The sequence below is a fragment of the Aquarana catesbeiana genome, linkage group LG04 (assembly GCF_042186555.1).
Source record: "Aquarana catesbeiana isolate 2022-GZ linkage group LG04, ASM4218655v1, whole genome shotgun sequence".
Classification (NCBI taxonomy): Eukaryota; Metazoa; Chordata; class Amphibia; order Anura; family Ranidae; genus Aquarana; species Aquarana catesbeiana.
Window position 1 is genome coordinate 12,341,836 of NC_133327.1, and position 22,847 is coordinate 12,364,682.

Genomic DNA, 22,847 nt, shown 5'->3' on the forward strand with positions numbered 1-22,847 from the left:
TTTGTGGTATTTGTGGATGAGGCTCTTTATCTTCTCAGATGGTAAAGCTGCCCATTCCTCTTGGCAAAAAGCCTCCAGTTCCTGTAAATTCTTGGGCTGTCTTGCATGAACTGCACGTTTGAGATCTCCCCAGAGTGGCTCAATAATATTGAGATCAGGAGACTGAGATGGCCACTCCAGAACCTTCACTTTATTCTGCTGTAGCCAATGACAGGACGACTTGGCCTTGTGTTTTGGATCATTGTCATGTTGGAATGTCCAAGTACGTCCCATAGGCAGCTTCCTGGCTGATGAATGCAAATGTTCCTCCAGTATTTTTCGATAACATACTGTATTCATCTTTCCATCGATTTTGACCAAATTTTCTGTGCCTTTGTAGCTCACACATCCCCAAAACATCAGCGATCCACCTCCGTGTTTCACAGTAGGAATGGTGTACCTTTCACCATAGGCCTTGTTGACTCCTCTCCAAATGTAGCGTTTATGGTTGTGACCAAAAAAGCTCACTTTTGGTCTCATCACTCCAAATAACTTTGTGCCAGAAGGTTTGAGGCTTGTCTCTGTGCTGTTTGGCGTATTGTAAGTGGGACACTTTGTGGCATTTGCGTAGTAATGGCTTTCTTCTGGCGACTCGACCATGCAGCCCATCTTTCTTCAAATGCCTGCTTATTGTGCATCTTGAAACAGCCACACCACATGTTTTCAGAGAGTCCTGTATTTCACCTGAAGTTATTTGTGGGTTTTTCTTTGCATCCTGAACAATTTTCCTGGCAGTTGTGGCTGAAATTTTAGTTGGTCTACCTGACCGTGGTTTGGTTTCAACAGAACCCCTCATTTTCTACTTCTTGATTAGAGTTTGAACACTGCTCATTCTCAATTTCTTGGATATCTTTTTATATCCCTTCCCTGTTTTATACAGTTAACTATCTTTTCCCGCAGATCCTTTGACAATTCTTTTGCTTTCCCCATGACTCAGAATCCAGAAACGTCAGTGCAGCACTGGGTGAAAGACACAAGGGTCTGTCAGGAGCCCAGAAACCCATTGACCTTTTATACACACACACTAATTACAAGCAAACAGATCACAGGTGAGGATGGTTACCTTTAATAGCCATTTAAACCTCTTTGTGTCAACTTGTGTGCATGTTATCCGGCCAAAATCACCAGGGTATGTAAACTTTTGATCAGGGTCATTTGGGTCGTTTCTGTTGCCATTATGATTTAACAAGAGAAAACACAGTTGATTTGATTATAAATGGCTTCACCAAACACTAACCATGAGTGAAAAAAGTTTTAGTGTTATCATTCATATTCTCTGAAAAATGGCAAGAAATCATAAATTCTGCCAGGGTATGTAAACTTATGAGCACAACTGTATTTACTAAAATAATTAAATTTCCATGTTCTGTGGGAGATCAGATATAGTGAATACAGGTTCCTGGGTTTATTTTTTTCCTATATTCATTATTTTTTTGTTACTTTTTTTTAAATGTCGCATGGCAAGAAAATGCCTAAAATTGGGGGAAAAAGCAGTTTTTTTGTTTGCAAATAACTTTTCTATGCTTTGTACTGGAAACCTTATATACCAGTATAATTTAAAATGGGAATAATTCTAGACTAAAATGTAAGCATTTTTGTGATGGAAGCAGTTCCTCTTCTTCAGTGGCAGCACTTGGATAAATAAAGGACTGGCCTCTTCGGGAACTGCTGCATGGTCCCCCCCCAAGTGGCCATTAACCTCTACTTGAGGAAACTACACTGGCAGCTGTGTTTACAAAGGGCCGCATATTTTAGTGCATGTTTTAGTATGAGTTCATTGCATTGTCACCCTGCGTCATTCCAGATCCTCTGCCTGGATATTTCTATGGACACTACTCTCCCTGTATAGATCATTCAATTATTGCACACATATTTCTGTAGTTAAACAGACTCATGTTGTCACTGCAGCGGAACATCTGACTCTCATCTGCTTCCTTTCCATCTGGAGGAGTTGACCTCTGTCCCTAACCCATAAATATCTCTCTAGCTGTGTTGGACACTTTATTGGGACACCCCGCTCTCTCCATTGGGACACAGCGTTTTACAAAGCCGCTTTTCCTGCTGCTTTTTCTCAGCTGATGAATGGCCTGTCATAGGCCAGTGCCTGGCGGTAGAGGCTGGAATGTTGTCCAGATTGTGTGCACTGTGCTACATGGGATTTCTTCTGACATCTGTGGGCTGCTGGAATGAGCTCATTATACAGAGCTGCCCATTACAGAAAGATTTGGTATTTTAGTGTGCTAATTAACCTTGCCAGCTGTGCAGGTCTTAAGAGGAAGTTCAAAGTCTAATATGTCCTCCAAGTCCTCTCCAGAGTCACTCTCATTCTTTGAAACTCCCTAACCGAACCTGTTCAGTTATCTCCTTCACTGTCTGCCTTTAGGCTATCCCTAACAATGACCCCTGTACCCAGAGCGTACTGACGAAACACGTAGGGTGGCTTGAGTGTGATACGTCACTTCCGCCGTTTGCAACGCAGCTGGAATGCTAACAGCGTCTCCAACACATGGTTGTGTTAGCTGTTATGGAGATTTGATTTTAGCTCATTTTAAACTCAATTTTTGAATAAATTTCTGTTTACTTCACCATGGAAGCCTGTTTTTTTTCTTTTAATCCTTGGATACCTGTTTGGATTGATGCTGTGGTCATGAAAATTTCCACATTGAGATTTTACTGCAAGCGCTTCCGACTACCTGTAATAGGTTCCATGGGATCCTGATTGGACATCCGTTCGGACCGGAGCTGTGGCTGTGAGGTTTTTCCATTGGCATTATTGCCACAGGCGTATATGACTACCTATAATGGGTGTAAAGGGATTCTGGTGAGTAGGATGTGTGGTAGGTGATGGTGGTGGAAGATCTACTCCTTGTTGTTGGCCAAGAATTGGAAGATTCACATTTTTGATCGTTCACTTTGATTGGACACTTCAGTAGATATTTTGTGGATGTTACACATGATTTTACACTACATGTACAGTATATGATTGTGTTTGCTGACATTGGTTGATGCATTTTGAGCACTTGCACTTTACATTAACATTTTTTGACAGAGCGCGGTTCTAATTAATTCATCTTTAATTCTTTTTTCACTCAATTCATTTATTTACGAGCTGCTCTTATAATTATTATTATTATTATTATTATTATTATTATAGATTTGGTTTTGTCATTTGCGCAGGTTTGGTGGTGGTTCAATACTTCCATACATATATATTTCTCATTATCCCTAACAACTCCTGTCTTCATCACCCCTATCTAACAACTGAATTTACACTCACTGGCCACTTTATTAGGTCCACCTTGCTAGAACCGGGTTGGACCTCCTTTTGCCTTCAGACCGGTCTTCATTCTTCGTGGCATAGATTCAACAAGGTGTTGGAAACATTCCTCAAAGATTTTGGTCCATATTGACATAACATCACACAGTTGCTGCAGATTTGTCGGCTATACATCCATGATGCAAATCTCCAGTTCCATCACATCCCAAAAGTGCTCTATTGGATGAGATCTGGTGACTGTGGAGGCCATTGGAGTACAGAGACCTCATTGTCATGTTCAAGAAACCAGTGGTGAGATGTTTGGAGCTTTGTGACATGGTGTATTATCCTGCTGGAAGGAGCCATCAGAAGATGGGGACACTGGATGGATGGACATGGTCAGCAACAATACTCAGGTAGTTTCTGGCATTTAAATGATGCTCAGTTGGTACAAAGGGGCCCAAAGCGTGCCAAGAAAATATCCCCATCACCATTACACCACCACCACCAGCCTGAAGCATTGATACAAGGCAGGATGGATCCATGCTTTCATGCTTACACCAAATTCTGACCCCACCATCTGAATGTCGCAGCTGAAATTGAGACTCATCAGACCATGCAAAGTTTTTCCAATCTTCTATTATCCAATGGTGAGGCTGTGTGAATTGTAGCCTCAGTTTCCTGTGCTTAGCTGACAGGAGTGGCACCCTGTGTGGTCTTCTGCTGCTGTAGCCCATCTGCTTCCAGGTTCAATGTGTTCAGAGATAGTATTCTGCATACATTGGTTGTAACGAGTGGTTATTTGAGTCACTGTTGTCTTTCTATTAAACAAGTCTGCCCATTCTCCTCTGACCTCTGACATCAACAAGGCATTTTCCTCCACACAACTGCCTCTCACTGGATATTTTCTCTTTCTCAAACCATTCTCTGTAAACCTGAGAGTTGGTTATGTGTGAAAATCTCAGTAGATCAGCAGGTTTTGAAATGCTCAGACCAGCCTGTATGTCACCAACAACCATGCCACGTTCAAAGTCACTTTAATCCCCTTTCTCCCCATTCTGATGCTCCGTTTGGACTTCAATTTGTCTTCACCATGTTTAGATGCCTTTAGTGCATTGAGTTGCTGCCATGTGATTGACTGATTAGGAATTTGTGCTACCAAGCAATTGAACACGTGTACCTAATAAAGTGGCCGGTGAGTGTATATGTATAAAGGATTTATATAGCACCAACAGTTTTCACATCACTTTACAATATAAAGGGAGACAGGACAGTTACAGTATAAAAGGAGACAGGACAGTCAAAATAAAATTAGAGATGAGAACCCAGTTTGAGGGCTTTACAATCGTTAAGGGAGGGTCAAGTGATAAAAAATGTTAACACCAGTGTGAGCGATGCGTTGATGGAGGAAGTATAAGTTTGAATGGTAGGTGGTGGAGGGGTAGGCTTCCCTGAAAAGATGAGTTTTCAGGGATCACCTAAGGTGAACAGAGTAGCAGATAGTCTGACAGGTTGGGGTATGAAGTCCCAGAGGATAGGAGAGGCTGGAGATGAGCATGGGAGGAGGTGACGAGGAAGCTGGAGAAGCAGGTCTTGGGAGGAGCAGTGAGGACAGTTTGGTATTGGAATTTTTAGATGAGGTTGGTGATTTTTAGATCGCTTTGTATGTTAGTGATTTTAATTTTATTCCTTGGGGGATTTGAGACCAGTGGAGGAATTGGCATAGAGGGGTGGAGGACACTCAGCAGAAGCCAGTGGAAGGATTGGAGGGGAGGGCACTCGGCGGAAGCCAGTGGTGGGATTGGTAGAGAATGGTGGAGGACTCTCAGCAGAAGCCAGTGGTAGGATTGGCAGAGAGCGGTGGAAAACACTCAGCAGAAGCCAATGGAGGACACTCTGCTGAAGCCAGTGGAGAGCAATCAGCGGAAGCTAGTGGTGGGATTGGCCGAGAATGGTTTAGGACACTCAGCAGAAGCCAGTGGAGAGCACTCAGCGGAAGCCAGTGGTGGGATTGGCCGAGAGCGGTTTAGGACACTCGGCAGAAGCCAGTGGAAGGTTTGTCAGTGAGGGGGGAGGACACTTAGCACAAGCCAGTGGTGGGATTGGCAGAGGGGGGTGGAGGACACTTAGCAGCCAGTGGAGGGATTGGCAGAGAGCGGTTGAGGACACTCGACAGAAGCCAGTGGAAGGATTAGTGGAGAGGGGTGGTGGGATTGGCAGAGAGGGGTGGAGGACACTCAGCAGAAGCCAGTGGTGGAATTAGCAGAGAAGGGTGGAGGATACTCGGCAGAAGCCAGTGGAAGGATTAGTAGAGAGGGGTGGAGGGATTGGCAGAGAGGGGTGGAGGACACTCAGCAGAAGCCAGTGGTGGGATTGACAGAGACCGGTGGAGGACACTCAGCAGAAGCCAGTGGAAGGATTAGTGGAGATGGGTGGAGGAATTGGCACAGGGGGGTGGAGGACACTCGGCAGAAGCCAGTGGAAGGATTAGTGGAGCGGGGTGGAGGGATTGGCAGAGAGGGGTGGAGGACACTCAGCAGAAGCCTGTGGAGGGAATGGTAGAGAAGGGTGGAGGACACTCGGCAGAAGCCAGAGGAAGGATTAGTGGAGAGGGGTGGAGGAATTGGCATAGAGGCGTGGAGGACACTCAGCAGAAGCCAGTGGTGGGATTGACATAGAGCGGTGGAAGACACTCGGCAGAAGCCAGTGGAAGGATTAGTGGAGAGGGGTTGAGGGATTGGCAGAGAGGGTGGAGGACACTCAGCAGAAGCCAGTGGTGGGATTGACAGAGAACGGTGATGGACACTCGGCAGAAGCCAGTGGAAGGATTAGTGGAGCGGGGTGGAGGGATTGGCAGAGAGGGGTGGAGGACACTCAGCAGAAGCCTGTGGAAGGATTAGTGGAGAGGGGTGGAGGGATTGGCAGGGAGGGGTGGAGGACACTCGGCAGAAGCCAGTGGAAGGATTAGTGGAGAGGGGTGGAGGGATTGGCAGAGAGGGGTGGAGGACACTTGGCAGAAGCCAGTGGAAGGATTAGTGGAGAGGGGTGGAGGGATTGGCAGAGAGGGGTGGAGGACACTCAGCAGAAGCCAGTGGTGGGATTGGCAGAGAGCGGTGGAGGACACTCGGCAGTAGCCAGTGGAAGGATTAGTGGAGAGGGGTGGAGGACACTCAGCAGAAGCCTGTGGAAGCATCATTCAACCCTGAAGAGGAACTGCAGCAGAACAGAGGACAGAAAGGTTATTTTGTCTTACCTATCCGATCCTTCAAAAAGCCCTTGATATTAGGATTTTGCCTAATCGCCATAGCAGAGGGTGATTCTCTGCTATTAGCCGGTGCAAAATATAAAGGCAAGAAGGGGCAGCCATGCCTAGTTGCCTCCTCTAGTGGTGTAAGAGAAAGTAAGGAGAGGAGTAGATCATCTGAAACCATTTCATAAGGCCCATCCTCAGCTCCTGCTGCACCTTCCACACATATTCCTATTCAAAAAGTAAAGTCTGCGGCATTGCATCCAATAATCAGCAGTAATTGCTCTTGGTGAGAAGTCTGCTCATCTGTGACCTGCCTAATGAGGCATGGTAGATTTAACACCTTCTATTGCTCTCGCAGTAAACTGATCATTCAGTACATACTAAACAGCATTTCCTCTGTATAACAATTACTTAGTAGAATTGGTTTAATGTCTGCTTTTTATCCTAATTAGAATTGGCTTCTTGTTGTTGTTCTGGTCAATGTAAACAGCGGCAATTAACAAAGGGGGCCTGTCATCACATGTACAGGAGAAAGTCAATCGGTGCTGTGTGTACATTACACATGTCATCAGCTTGTCAGAGCTATGATGTAATGCAATAAAACTGCTTTGTAGTCTAAGCTCTCGCTCACATGGCTCAGGAACTGCACTGATCTTATATATACAGTGGAATTGCCAGTTTTGTTTCCTAGACCAGTATAAAACTGTCATTTATTATGAACCAGTGGCATCTGTGTAGGACATTCTTTCTCTACTCCACATGGAGGAACCCTTGAAATGGCTTTTAGGTTTCAGGGAACTAAGTTACTTTATCCCAACTGCAAGTCCTGATACTTTACTTTTTATTTATTCTTATGTTGCAACTTATAGTTCAAAGTAATGTAGCGTACTTGGCATATATGGCACCTAGGGCTGCTCTAGTCAACAAAATTATACTGGGCAATAATAATGAAATAGAAAGAATAATACAAATAATGGCCAGACAAAAAACAGAGAATGTGTTGTCTCTTCTTGTTGGTGACCCATGACGTGCCACTCTTATATCAGTGGTCAGTGAAATGCTTAAAGGCGCACTTTAGATTGGTGGGCAGTGGTAGAAGGGCCAAATTACACTGGAGGTCATTGGGGTAACCTTCAGTGGGAAGCGTGCTTCTTACATTGGTGATCAGTGGGAAGAATGTCCCTTACATTGGTGATCAGTGGGAAGAATGTTCCTTACATTGGAGATCAGTGGGAAGAATGTTCCTTACATTGTTGATCGGTGAGAAGAATGTTCCTTACATTGGTGATCAGTGGGAAGAATGTCCCTTACATTGGTGGTCAGTGGGAAGAATGTCCCTTACATTAGTGATCAGTGGGAAGAATGCTCTTTACATTGGTGATCGGTGAGAAGAATGTCAATCACATTGGTGATCAGTGAGAAGAATGCTCCTTACATTGGTGGTCGGTGGGAAGAATGCTCCTTACATTGGTGATCAGTGGGAAGAATCTTCCTTACATTTGGTGATCAGTGGGAAGAATGCTCCTTACATTGGTGATCAGTGGGAAGAATGTTCCTTACATTGGTGATCAGTGGGAAGAATGCTCTTTACATTGGTGTTCAGTGGGAAGAATGCTCTTTACATTGGTGATCAGTGGGAAGAATGTTTCTTACATTGGTGATCAGTGGGAAGAATGTTCCTTACATTGGTGATCAGTGGGAAGAATGTTCCTTACATTGGTGATCAGTGGGAAGAATGTTCCTTACATTGGTGATCAGTGAGAAGAATGCTCTTTACATTGGTGTTCAGTGGGAAGAATGCTCTTTACATTGGTGATCAGTGGGAAGAATGTTTCTTACATTGGTGATCAGTGGGAAGAATGTTCCTTACATTGGTGATCAGTGGGAAGAATGTTCCTTACATTGGTGATCAGTGGGAAGAATGTTCCTTACATTGGTGATCAGTGAGAAGAATGCTCTTTACATTGGTGTTCAGTGGGAAGAATGCTCTTTACATTGGTGATCAGTGGGAAGAATGCTCTTTACATTGGTGATCAGTGTGAAGAATGCTCTTTACATTGGTGTTCAGTGGGAAGAATGTTCCTTACATTGGTGATCAGTGGGAAGAATGTTTCTTACATTGGTGATCAGTGGGAAGAATGCTCCTTACATTGGTGATCAGTGTGAAGAATGTCCCTTACATTGGTGATCAGTGGGAAGAATGCTCTTTACATTGGTGATCAGTGGGAAGAATGTTCCTTACATTGGTGATCAGTGGGAAGAATGCTCTTTACATTGGTGATCAGTGGGAAGAATGTCCCTTACATTGGTGATCAGTGGGAAGAATGCTCTTTACATTGGTGATCAGTGGGAAGAATGCTCTTTACATTGGTGATCAGTGAGAAGAATGCTCTTTACATTGGTGATCAGTGGGAAGAATGCCCCTTACATTGGTGATCAGTGGGAAGAATGCCCCTTATATTGGTGATCAGTGGGAAGAATGCCCCTTATATTGGTGGTCAGTGGGAAGAATGCTCCTTGCATTGGTGATTGGTGGGAAGAATGTTCCTTACATTGGTGAGCAGTGGGAAGAATGCCACTTACATTGGTGGTCGGTGGAATAAATGTCTCATACATTGGTGATCAATTGGAAGAATACTCTAATCAGATACTGCTGATTGCTCAAGGAACCCTTGGCAACCTCTGGAGGAAAACAAGGGTTCATTAGTAACCTGGTTGAGAGAGGCAGCTGTAGGATAACCACCTTTTCTTCTGTCCTCACTGAGGGACACAGCACATTCAGGAAACAAGGGGGCTTTATATTGCCATCTGTAGGAGCTGGACCACGCAGTGGACAAATTCCCAGCTGTTCTAGAGAATTTCATTTTCTTTTTTTGTATTTTGCACACCCTGAGTGCTGCTTGTGCACACATACAACACCAAGTACAGACAGAAATTCTAAGGCCTGTGCTATACAAATTTTAATGGATCCAGTTAGAAGTATTTTTTTTTTTACATCAAGAACACTTAACAGTCAACACACTTTGGGGGGGAGGGTCAATACACCCCCTTCATCGGGGCTTGAAGTCCAGTGACCCAAATCACTGGTTTACTATTCATTTGACCTGCATCCAGTGTCCAGTATCTTTTTGAACTTACTGCCAGTATTTAAGCCCTGATGAAGGGAGATTTGAGCCCCTAAACGTGTTGGCGGTTTGAGCTTTTGTGAAAATAAAGTCTTATTGGACTCATTCAAGTTTTGGCGCACTTATACTTTTATTGCACTCGCCATTACTTCAGAGACCATCTGGGATACCCTGGTTGATAGAAAGATGGCCTTAAAATGCCTGGCCATGCGCTGTGTAGGGTTGAGCACAACTAACCTCATTTTTTTTTTTTTTTACCTTTTGCAGAAAAATCCTTTTTTAAATTTGTATTCCTTTTTTGTATTGCCAAAATAAAAAGGAGTTTGGCATGACCCGTTTGTTTTACTTTTCATGTGATGGCAACATTTTAGGTTTATTACATCTCATGTAAGTTTTGAAAAAAATGACGTTCATATGTTATACTTGGTGTTTACAGGAAGCTGAAGTGAAGATAATGGCCCATATTGATGTGTTCCCCTTTTGAGTTATACATAATTGATGATGGTGTGTTTCAGTCATTCTCTGATCCGGTAATTCACCTTCCATTGTGTTGGTTTTGTTTCCAGACCTCAGGTGAGAAAGTCAGCAAACTGAGTCTGGTGGATTTAGCCGGAAGCGAGAGAGCCACGAAAACGGGCGCCGCCGGGGAGCGTCTGAAAGAAGGGAGCAATATAAACAAGTGAGTGTGCGACCTTCTAGCCTATTGTGTCTTCTAGGTGGAAAAGCAGATCGATTATATATAAAGTGCTGTGCAGAAATGCTGCTGGTTCACTGCATACCGTGTGCTCTGTGTCCGAAGAGCGCTAATCTAACACTCCCTATTCACTGCATATACTGTGCTCTGTGTCTGAAGAGCGCTAATCCAACACTCCCTATTCATTGCATACTGTGTTCTCTGTGTCTGAAGAGCGCTAATCTAACACTGCCTATTCACTGCATACTGTGTCTGAAGAGTGCTAATCCAACACTCCCTATTCACTGCATACTGTGATCTGTGTCTGAAGAGCGCTAATCTAACACTCCCTATTCACTGCATACTGTGTCTGAGGAGCGCTAATCTAACACTCCCTATTCACTGCATACTGTGTCTGAAGAGCGCTAATCTAACACTCCCTATTCACTGCATACTGTGTCTGAAGAGCGCTAATCTAACACTCCCTATTCACTGCATACCATGTTCTCTGTGTCTGAAGAGCGCTAATCCAACACTCCCTATTCACTGCATACCATGTTCTCTGTGTCTGAAGAGCGCTAATCCAACACTCCCTATTCACTGCATACTGTGTATCCTGTGGCTGAAGAGCGCTAATCTAACACTGCCTATTCATTGCATACTGTGTCTGAAGAGCGCTAATCCAACCCTGCCTATTCAGTGCATACTGTGTCTGAAGAGCGCTAGTCTAACACTGTCTATTCACTGCATGCTGTGTTTGAAAAGTGCTAATCGAACGCTGACTATTCACTGCATGCTGTGTCTGAAGAGCGCTAATCGAACACTGCCTGTTCAATACATACTGTGTGCTCTGTGTGTGAAGAGCGCTAATCTAACACTGCCTATTCAATAGACATGTGCAATTCGTTTCGGTCTGAATGTAAATTCGGACATATTTTTTGAGCATTTGGAGATGCGGATGTATCCGCAACTCCGGATGCAATAGTAACGAATTTTGTTTTATTTTTCTAACACATTCCAAATTTTCGGAATGATTCGGATTGGTGGAAAAATGTTTGACTGATTTCAAATTCTGTGTGAAGAATAACTAACTGGTTGTTAAGGAGCGGGCTGGGAAGCCGGCTGCCGCGTCCTTCACAACTGGTGACTCATCAGCTGTCAGCGGGCTTCCCCACTGAGAGCTGAAATGTAAACCGAAGAATGCCGGCAATAAGGGTTCCCCTTAAAATCCATACCAGACACAAAGGGCCTGGTATGGATTGTGGGGGACCCCACGCTGTTTTTCTGAATTTTCTGTTTCCGGCTTTTTGTTTATATTTCAGCTCTCATTGGGCAACCAGCTGACAGCTGATAAGTCATCAGTTGGTAGGGACACGTCGGCCAGCTTCCCAGGTATTCTTCACGTGGAATTCAGATCGGTCGATCGTTTTTCAATTGATCCAAATTTGAATCGTTCCGAAAATTTGGAATTCGTTAGAAACGTGTTAAACGAATCCTGAAACTAATCAATAAAACTACACTAGTAACATAACAAATCTAAACGAAGCAAATGTGTTCTGCACATGTCTACTATTCATTGGATACCGCGTGCTCTGTGTCTGAAGAGCGCTAATATAACACGGCCTATTTAGTGAAAGCTCTTTTAGATATTTAAGATCAATTTATTTTCATTAATATAGAGCTTTAAATAAAGTAAATGTGAACCTTAACAATGAATGTCTCTTATTTGCTCCATTTTTAGTCCAAATAAATATCCCATTGATAGCTTTGTTATATCTTTCCGATAAGTCCAAAAAAAATATATGACGTTTTCAGTCTACTGTTGACATTCTGGGATTCAGGCTAGCACAATTAAAAAAAACAAAAATAGTAAGACATTCAAAAATGTACAGTATATTGTTCTCAGCATTGGTCTATATAAGTTTAAAAACAAGTGCATTTGTGCTTTAAATCCTTAAAATCCTGCTATAAAAACATGCTTTTTTTTTATTTTAATTTTTTTTTTTTGGGAGATATTTATTTTATCCGATCCTTTATTCTATATCTGGGGTTCTAACTGTCTATTTGGGGTCAAAAAAAACAAAGCTCACCCCTCAAATTGGTCAGTCTGTCAGCATAAGGGAGACACTGGTGCTCTAAATAGGCTCCTGTGATATATAGCCGTTCGAAGACAAACCGCGTTAGTGGATCACTTATGGATAAAATATATATCGAAATTTATTACCGTGAACAGGACTTTTTTTTATAGGAGATTTTTTTTGGGGGTGTAATGAATGCAACATATGTTACTATTTGCATGTCTACCCTATCAGAGTCTATAAAAATGTACCCTTTACTTTATATTCAGTTCAATCATTTTAAAATTGTTTATTTTTTTTTCCCCAACAGATCCCTCACTACTCTGGGCCTGGTCATCTCTGCCCTGGCAGACCAAGGAGCTGGGAAGAATAAGAATAAGTTTGTTCCGTATCGGGACTCCGTGTTGACATGGTTGCTGAAAGTAAGTATGATCCCGTTTTGTTGTCGTGCCCCCAGTAATGTTCATATCATGATCATATTAAAGTACATTGAGAGCACCGCGCACACAGCTATTATTGTAACGTTTTCTTGACTGTAGATTTTTTTTTGTGGTGACTTTCACATTTTGCTTGCCTTGGCTTTACTGACGAGGTCCAATTCATCCCAAAGGTTTTCAGTAGAGTTGAGGTTGTCTCTGTGTAACCATTCAGTGTTTTTCACACCATACTGGTCAAACCATGTCCATATAGAACTAGCTTTGTACAGAGAAGACCTGGCTTGCAATCATTTTTCCAGTTCATCCAAAAGGTGTTCAGTACGGTTGAGGTCAGCGCTCTGTGTAGGCCACACAAGGTTGTCCACACCATACTGGTCAAACCATATCTTTATAGGCAGGAGAGAGTAGCCAGAGGCTAAGCACATAGTCAGCACAGCTCAGCTTACTGTGCTGACTATGTGCTTAGCCTCCAGCTCCTCTCTCCTGCACTCTTCCTTATTGCTGGGCCCTTCCAGACGCTCGGGCCCGGTACATGTGTATCGGCTGTACCCCCTGATGGCGGCCCTGTCTGGAACAGCCCTCCGGACTAGTGAGTGCTTCTCCCTAGGCTGACATGCTGGAGTGGCCTCCACCTGGAACGCTATATACATCTGTAAATCCGGACGCTGTTATCCATCTGTCCCTGCAGAGGGCTGTATCTGCATATGACCTTGCTATTAAGGAGTTTCACCACTTTTGGTAAGGGCTGTGGATGTGTGACTCTCCTCCATGGGATTTGTTTGTCCTCATCGAGTTCTCTATGAATGGACTCAATGATTTATTCACTAGCAATTTATGAACTTTAATCACTATTTCATTTTTTACTATTATTAATATATATTTTTGGTCACCTGACCATAGGTGCACTCAAATTATTATTGGACTCTATCATCTATTCACGGGCACTTTATGAATTCATTCATTATTTGATTTTATTATTTATTTACAGGCAATTTATGAATTTTTTTATCACTACTTAATTTATATATTTTTGATCACTTGATTATCAGTGTCCATCCATTCCACCTATCAGTGCCATCTGACAGTGTTTCTTATCAGTGCTCAATGCCCATCAGTGCCACCTACCAGTGCCCATGAATTCCGCCTATCAGTGCCACCTATCGGTGTTTCTTATCAGTGCTCAATGCCCATCAGTGCCACCTATCAGTGTCCATCAATTCCGCCTATCAGTGCCCATCAATTCCACCTATCACTGCAGCATATGTGTGCTGCCTTTCAGTGCTGATCAATGCCCATCAGTGCCACGCCGCCTATCCGCACCACAGATCATTGCTCATCAATGCCACCTATCAGTGCCCATCAGTGTGCTTTAAAAGAAAAAAAAAAATCTTATTTATTTCTTTTTACATAGTCACTTAAAAAAAAAAAAAATTCTGATCACTTTTATTGCTGTCACAAGAAATGTAAACATACCTTGTGACATTAATAGGTGGTGACAGGTACTCTTTATGGAGGGATCGGGAGTCTAAATGACCCCATATCCCTCCTTTGCACTTAAAAGTATTCAGATCGCTTTCCGGGATTTTACGTCGGAGACCCTATCAGAGCCGAATCCAGCTTTGTTCAGGCCTCGGCCTAGCCGGCGGATGTGCCGGCTGGTGGCTTGGGTCTCCCGGTGGGACAGGAGGCCCGGGAAGAGCAGCAGAAGGACGTCCCCTCCCCAGTCCTTTAGGATAACAGCCGATCGGCTTTTAGCCACTTCGGTTGTTATCACTAAAGAGCCAACCGCCCGCTCTAAAAAACGTTACTGGGGATATGCCTGCAGCTGCATCATCCTGGTATAACCCCTTCAAGCCTGAACGCAAATTTGCGTACGGTTGGTGTGAAGGGGGTTATGTTTTGTTTTGCACTAAAGCCAGTATAGAGTGCAACCATCCAAGGTTGTTCCTTGATCTTGAAGGTCATTGGTAAGTCCAGTAACCCAGGCTTGCAAGGGTAAAGTGCTAAGCAAGGTTTGGTTAATGATTGGCAATTCCAATTTTCCCTTCGGATAAGTTTGGTAAGCCTGATCTGATTACTGACTTCTGGTTTTATGTTCGGATTTTTTGTTCCGGTGTGATTTGGTTTTATATTCAGATCTTTGTTCCAGTGTTTTTTTTTTTTTTTGTTTTTTTTTAGTTTAATATTCAGATTTTTGTTCCAGCATATCCTCATTGTTCATTTCTTCTTCCGCCACTGCAGGACAGTCTTGGTGGGAACAGTAAAACAGCCATGGTGGCCACGGTCAGCCCTGCTGCTGATAACTACGATGAGACTCTTTCCACTCTTCGCTATGCCGACAGGGCCAAGAACATAGTCAACCACGCCGTGGTCAACGAGGACCCCAACGCTCGAATCATCCGAGAACTACGAGAAGAGGTGGAGAAGCTGCGAGAGCAGCTGACGCAGGCTGAGGTGAGCCCCTTCTCAACCCTTTCAAGGAATTTTGATATCCACATACATTGGATATAAAAAGTCTACGCACCCCTGATAAAATGTCAGGTTTCTGTGATATAAAAAAATGAGACAAAGATAAATAATTTCAGAACTTTTTCCACCTTTAATGTGACCTATAAATTGTACAACTCAATTAAAAAACAAACTAAAATCTTTTAGGTGGAGGGAAGTGAAAAATAAATATGGTTGTATAAGTGTGCACACTTTTACACTAATACTTGCCAATATTTGCCCACTCTGCAAAAACACTCCAAATCTGTCAGATTGTGAGGGCATCTCCTGTGCATATCACAGTGCAAACTGTAAATTGGGACAGGAATCGGTTTGCATGGGTGTGAACAAGCGAACCGATTCTGGTGCGGACCAAAAAAAAAAAAAAGGGTCCTTCACGACTTTGGTCCGAATGCGATCCGAATTCAGCCATACTATCTGTATGGCTGAATTTGCATCGCACAGACATTGCATTTGCATTTGGTTTGCACTGCAGTGCGGTGCGAATCACATGCAATGTTTGATAGGGCACCAATGCGAACCAAACCTACTGACATTTTGTGGGAACCAGTGACACTTATACAGTGATCAGTGCTAGAAGTGTGCACTGTCACTGTACTAATGGCAGGGAAGGGGTTAACACCAGGGGTGATCAAAGGGTTAACTGTATGCCTAGCCAGTGTTTGTGTATACTGTGTGTTGCTTTTACTATGGGAAGTAATGGATTCTAGCCCCTGATTTAAAGGAACACAGAATACATCCCTTCTCCCCTGTCAGAATGGGGATATGCCCTGTTTTTACATAGGAAGTTGCCCGTCCTGGGTTGTTTACCGATGATTAGCGGATGCCGGAGGACATGCAGGCAGAAATGCAGGATTGTGTGTGTGTGTGTGTGTATAATATATATATATATATATATATATATATATATATATATATATATATATACACACACATTATACCTGATCCAGCCCAGAGCTGCCGTCCTGTAGCAGTATAAGTGCTATAGGGTGGTCAGCAAGTGGTTAAAATAAAATTGGTAAAATGGTATGAAAACCCTGAAGTGATTTTTTTTTTGGAACGTAGACACCCCCAAGATATTATTATTATTGTTATTAATAAATATAATATATTTTTTTTTTAATAAAGAAGCATACTGGTACTAAGGGGGTTAAATTCAAAGTTTGAGAATGGTGTATTAATTACATTAATGTACATTAGACATGTGCACTGCCGAAAAAATTTGTTCGTTTTCGTTTCATTTGACTTTCTTTTTTCTTTTTTTCCGGGTCATTCATTATGATTGCAATTTCAAAAATAAGAAAGAAAATCTGAAAATTCGAAAGAATAACTAATAACTATTAAATTATCGGTATTGGAATTTCCTTTCAAATTTGGCTGTTAGTGAGCGTAACAAATGCGAATTTATCCAAAGTTACGAATTATCTGAAATAACGAATGCAGCATCTAAGCAAATAGAAAAGAACAAATTAATATTAATAATTTTTTATTATTGTTATGTATTATTATTATTAATTCATTACATTCTATTCGTTTAGATATGGCATTCGTTATTTCGGATAATTCATAACTTCGGATGAATTCGTATTCGTTATGTTTGCTAACAGCCAAATTTGAAAGGAAATTCCAATACCTATAATTTAATAGTTAGTTATTTCAGATTTTCGAATTTTCAGATTTTCAGATTTTGGAATCTTCAAATTTACAAATATTCGAATTTACGAATATTCAGAAAAATTCGTTAAATGGGTTTGCATTAATTCAGATGTTTCCGAATGAACAAATTTGTCGAAATTCGGTAAAACGAATTTGGAACAAAACGAATTGCACGTGTACAGGTCGTACACAAAGGCAGGAGGAGGTGAAGGGGTTAATGTGCTGGTCACATACAAAGGCAGGAGGAGGTGAAGGGGTTAATTTTCAAATGGGCAGGTGGTGAGGGGTTAATTTCCAGGTCACTAGAGACTCTAATGGAGATGGTATGTATTGGAGAAGGGGGGAGGCAGGATTAAAGGGTTAAAAAGAATGGTGATGCTGATCTGTTCATTCTGTGCCCATTCATAGACACTCAATCTCTCTCTCTTCCGTTGTAAGGGGAAGGAGATAGACCGACACTTTAACACCTTGTGATCGTTGTGATGACCAATCACAGCGATCGCATGGTACCCAGCCCCTTAGATTGGCTGGGTACAGTGTCTGTGCCCCGGGCTGTCCAGTGTCGGCTCCAGTGCCAATTAGGGTTGCCACCTCATCCCTTTAAACCCGAACACATATAAATTACACAGGTTCTGTGGCTGATTAAGGTGGTAATTAAACTCGGTGCCTTTTCTGCATTTAATTAGTCCCAGAACCTGTGTCATTAATATGTGTTCGGGTTTAAAGGGATGAGGTGGCAACCCTAGTGGCAATTCATAAACGTCATTGGCTAAATAAAGGGCCCCCGGTCCGCTGTTGATAGACCTACTATGGTATGTAAGCGGTTGAAGTGACTCTTCCATTTCCCCTTAGAGCCCTTGCACACTGGGGCGGTTTGCAGGCGCTATTGCGCTAATAATAGCGCCTGCAAACCGCCCCGAAAGTGCCGCTGCTGTGTATCCAGTGTGCAAGCCCCGAGGGCTTTCACACTGGAGCGGTGCGCTGGCAGGACGGTAAAAAAAGTCCTGCCAGCAGCATCTTCGGAGCGGTGAAGGAGCGGTGTGTATACCGCTCCTTTACCGCTCCTGCCCATTGAAATCAATGGGACGGCGCGGCTATACCGCCTCTGCAGAGGCGCTTTGCGGTGGTATTTAACCCTTTCTCGGCCGCTAGCGGGGGGTAAAACCGCCCCGCTAGCGGCTGCATACCGACGGTAAAACGCCGCTAATAATAGCGGTGTTTTACCGCCGACGCCGCCCCCCGCCCCAGTGTGCAAGGGCTCTTATAGAACAAAGGAAAAAGTTCATTTAATCACCTCTCGCCCCCAGCAACCTATCATTACATAATCTCGCTCCCTCAGCGCTCCATTCAACCGCCTGGCATGAAGTGACATATTCAGCACTTCTAGGTACAGGTAAGCAGCGTCACTCCCTCAACCATGTCAAAGCATTAAGTGCGTCATGATTGGTCCATGCAGTCACATGGGGTCAGGAAGGAACTCATTGCCCTGTGTGAGCTCCAATAGTTTGGAGCTTACACGGTGCTTACTTTCGCCTGGGAAGGAGGAGGAGATGAGGGACCCCTCTACCTTGACCTTCTACTTCCATTTGATAAGACTGAATGTAACACAGCTGGCCTTTAGGAAGATTCAGCAGTGACTGATATTGCTAAAATGCTCCCGCGATCACTTCTGTATTCATCACTTCCACTTCCACATTTTCTCCTAATGTCTCCCCCTCCAGACCAGTGTAAGTGAACATCTACAGGCTGAGATTATAAAATCACAGCATTCAAAAAAAAAAAAAAAAAGGAATATGTGCGTTATATCCCTCCAAAAATTCCCCTTAAAGCGGGGGTTCACCCACACCGCCAAAAAAAAAAATATTAAAAGCCAGCAGCTACAAATACTGCAGATGCTGACTTTTAATACATGGCCACTTACCTGTCCCAGCGATGTCGGCAGGGGACGCCGAGAACCCGCTCGGTTCTCGGCAGCTGCCGCCGCCATCCTAGGTGAGGGAATCAGGAAGTGAAGCGTTGCGGCTTCACTTCCTGGTTCCCTACTGCGCATGCGCGAGTCGCGCTGCGCGTCCCAAGTGGTCCCCGCTCTCTCCTGGGAGCTGTGTGTTCCCAGCAGACAGCGCGGTGGGGACGGGAAGAGGCGTAGACTCCCATGGGAGTCTATGCTGGAAGTGGGTGCAAATACCTGTCTTAGACAGGTATCTGCACCCCCCTCCCCCCTGAAAGGTCCCAAATGTGACACCGGAGGGGGGGAGGGTTCCGAAAAGCGGAAGTTCCATTTTTGTGTGGAACTCCGCTTTAAGGGCTACTTTACATTTTCGTTGATTAGTGACAATAAAAAGCCTACTGCTTTAACATGCATTTTTTGATGCTTTGATTCTTTTTTTGAAGCGTTAATGAAACTTGGCAAAGGCTGTGTGTGTTGGTTTTCTATTTGTTCTAAAGGGGAAGTGATGATATGGAAGTCGGCCGGTTTGAGGTGTGGTTAGATGTTGGTGTGGTATCAGGTGTTTTTTGTTTTATTTTGGTGGTTTTGGTGGCTCAGTAGTCCCCCTGCTTATCGGTTTTCGGGCTTAGCCCAGCTCAGTAGATCTCCCGCTCAGGGGTTCTGCGGCTCAGTAGATCTCCCGCTCAAGGGTTCCCCGGCTCAGTAGATCTCCTGCTCAAGGGTTCCCCGGCTCAGTAGATCTCCCGCTCAAGGTTCCCCCGCTCAGTAGATCTCCCACTCAAGGGTTCCCTGGCTCAGTAGATCTCCCGCTCAGGGGTTCCCTGGCTCAGTGGATCTCCCGCTCAGGGGTTCCCCGGCTCAGTAGATCTCCCGCTCAGGGGTTCCCCGGCTCAGTAGATCTCCCACTCAGGGGTTCCCCGGCTCAGTAGATCTCCCACTCAGGGGTTCCCCGGCTCAGTAGATCTCCCGCTCAAGGGTCCCCCGGCTCAGTAGATCTCCCGCTCAAGGGTCCCCCGGCTCAGTAGATCTCCCGCTCAAGGGTCCCCCGGCTCAGTAGATCTCCCGCTCAAGGGTCCCCCGGCTCAGTAGATCTCCCGCTCAAGGGTCCCCCCGGCTCAGTAGATCTCCCGCTCAAGGGTCCCCCGGCTCAGTAGATCTCCCGCTCAAGGGTGCCCCCCGGCTCAGTAGATCTCCCGCTCAGGGGTTCCCCAGCTCAGTAGTAGCCCCCGCTCAGGGGTCCCCCGGCTCAGTAGATCTCCCGCTCAAGGGTCCCCCGGCTCAGTAGATCTCCCGCTCAAGGGTCCCCCGGCTCAATAGATCTCCCGCTCAAGGGTCCCCCGGCTCAGTAGATCTCCCGCTCAAGGGTCCCCCGGCTCAGTAGATCTCCCGCTCAAGGGTCCCCCGGCTCAGTAGATCTCCCGCTCAAGGGTCCCCCGGCTCAGTAGATCTCCCGCTCAGGGGTTCCCCAGCTCAGTAGTAGCCCCCGCTCAGGGGTGCCCCCCGGCTCAGTAGATCTCCCGCTCAGTAACTTAGTAGTACATTACCACCTCCCCCCAGCTGCCCACTCAGTAGTATGTTCCCATCCCTCCTCCCCCGCTCAGTAGTACATTGCATTACTCCCCGCCCCCTGCTCAGTAGTAATCCCCCCTGCCTACACTACCTCCCCCTCCCCCACCTCCGCTCCCCCACTTTGCTAATCCTTCATTTTGCTGATCTCCTGCTTTACTCATTCCCTGCCGCTCGGTTTCCCACTTGGACCACGCTCTGGTCCCCGTTGACCTTCCTGCTCTTTCACTCCCATACTGTGGTAAAACCCAGCGGTTAAGCCGCATTTTTACTGCCCTTCACACTTCCCCTGTTGCTGCTGAGGCAGCGGTTGGGGTTGTACAAATACCGTAGCTGCAGTGATTTGCTTTGCGTCCGCTGCAGAAATTCTACCCCCTGTTGTGCGTTCAGCTGAACGTGGGCTGCGCTGGAGCCACGCACAGTGTGTGCCCTTGCAGCACAGTCCAGTAATTAGAGGGTTAAAGGTACAACACGGAGTCACCATTTGTCTGTTGCTGTTAGAATAGCAATCTGAAAGCGTATCACTCTTCAAACAGCAAAACAAGTCTATTTGAGGCCACAGACTTCTATGGTGGGGGGACTTTGAGATGAGGCAAAGCAAACTCGGCAGTGTGTTCAGGACGGTAAGGAAACCATAGCGAGGGGCTTTGATTGGCATTCAGAGCGCTTTAAAACAGCGTTGCAAATGTTACATTTTAAAGCAAATGGAAAGGAATTCTGCCCACTCATCACTTTTTATAAGCGGGGACATTTTGGTAGAAAAATATTATTCTGGCCAGGTACTTTTTGTTTTGTAAGTAGTTAACTTTGCTCAGTATACAGAGAAAAAAAAAAGTACCTTTATTTCTTGTTACCACATTTTGCAGTTTTTGTGCATATTCTGATATGTAGCATTAGGGCTCCCTCTGGTGGATAAATTGCGTATGTCAGGCAGAATCAATTCCAAACCTTGAACTTTTTGGCCTCATGCACTCTGGACGTTAAAAAAAAAACTTTATAAAAACGCGAGTAATTTGCAGTGAGTTTTTCAACGCTTTTGCAAAAGCGGTTTTTAGCATTTATTAGCGTTTTTCCGCATTAGCGTTTTTTTTTTCTCAGTGGAGCAAAAACGTCAAGCGCTGGTGAGCCGCGTTTTTTTGAGCGTTTATCAGCGTTTTTTGATGCTAGAGGGTTTTTACAGCTGAAAAACTCCTCTCAGAACCCAAGTTTTTTTTTTTTTTTTTTTTTAACCACTTCAATACCAGGCACTTAGACACCATGCTGCCCAGGCCAATTTTCAACTTTCAGCGCTGTTGCAATTTGAATGACAATTGCGCGTTTTTTTGAGCGTTTATCAGCGTTTTTTGACGCTAGAGGGTTTTTACAGCTGAAAAACTCCTCTCAGAACCCAAGTTGTTTTTTTTTTTTTGTTTTTTTTTTCAATACCACTTCAATACCAGGCACTTAGACACCTTCCTGCCCAGGCCAATTTTCAGCTTTCAGCGCTGTTGCAATTTGAATGACAATTGCGCGGTCATACAACACTGTACCCAAACAAATTTTTTATCATTTTGTTCCCACAAATAGAGCTTTCTTTTGGTGGTATTTGATCACCTCTGCGGTTTTTATTTTTTGCGCAACAAATAAAAAAAGACCAAAAATTTTGAAAAAAAACAAGTTTTTCTTTGTTTCTGTTAAAATGTTTTGTAAATAAGTACGTTTTCTTCTTCAATGACAGGCACTGATATGGCTGCACTGACGGGCACTGATACGGCGGCACTGATGGGCACCGATGAGGTTGCACTGATAGGTGGCACTTGTATGCGGCACTGATGGGCACTCATAGGTGGCACCGATGGGCACTCATAGATGGCACTGATAGGTGGCACTGATAGGTGGGCACTGATGGGCACCGATGGGCACTGACAGGTGGCACTGATGACACTGGTGGCACTGAATAAACTGATTGGTGGCATTGCTGGGCAGACCTGAAACATGTTGGTGCCAATCAGTGCCCATTTGTGGGCACTGATTGGCACATTGGGCACATGTGGATGGCCATGGGGTACATACCTGGCCATCCACATGTTGCCCCTTCCCTTATGGTCCTAGTGGCGATCCCTGGTGGTCCAGTGTGGTGATCTGAGGGGGGGCTGCGCTGATAAACAATCAGCACAGACCCCCCCTGTCAGGAGAACTGCCGATCGGCTCTCCTCTACTCGCGTCTGTCAGACGCGAGTGAGGAAAAGCCGATCAACGGCTCTTCCTATTGACATCATGATCAGCCATGATTGGACACGGCTGATCACGTGGTAAAGAGCCTCCGCCGGAG

The 22,847-nt window shown here is 44.6% G+C and overlaps 1 protein-coding gene across 2 annotated transcripts in view; it reads left to right on the forward strand.

Annotated features, from left to right (window-relative positions):
• The window catches only part of KIF13B (kinesin family member 13B), a 367,935-nt gene that overhangs the window by 139,756 nt on the left and 205,332 nt on the right, over positions 1–22,847 (forward strand). For both annotated transcript variants that reach the window (XM_073624835.1, XM_073624836.1), the window contains exons 9-11: positions 10,237–10,349; positions 12,732–12,843; positions 15,100–15,312. In XM_073624835.1, coding sequence (XP_073480936.1) covers positions 10,237–10,349; positions 12,732–12,843; positions 15,100–15,312 — 438 coding nt within the window. The remainder of the gene's footprint in view (positions 1–10,236; positions 10,350–12,731; positions 12,844–15,099; positions 15,313–22,847) is intronic.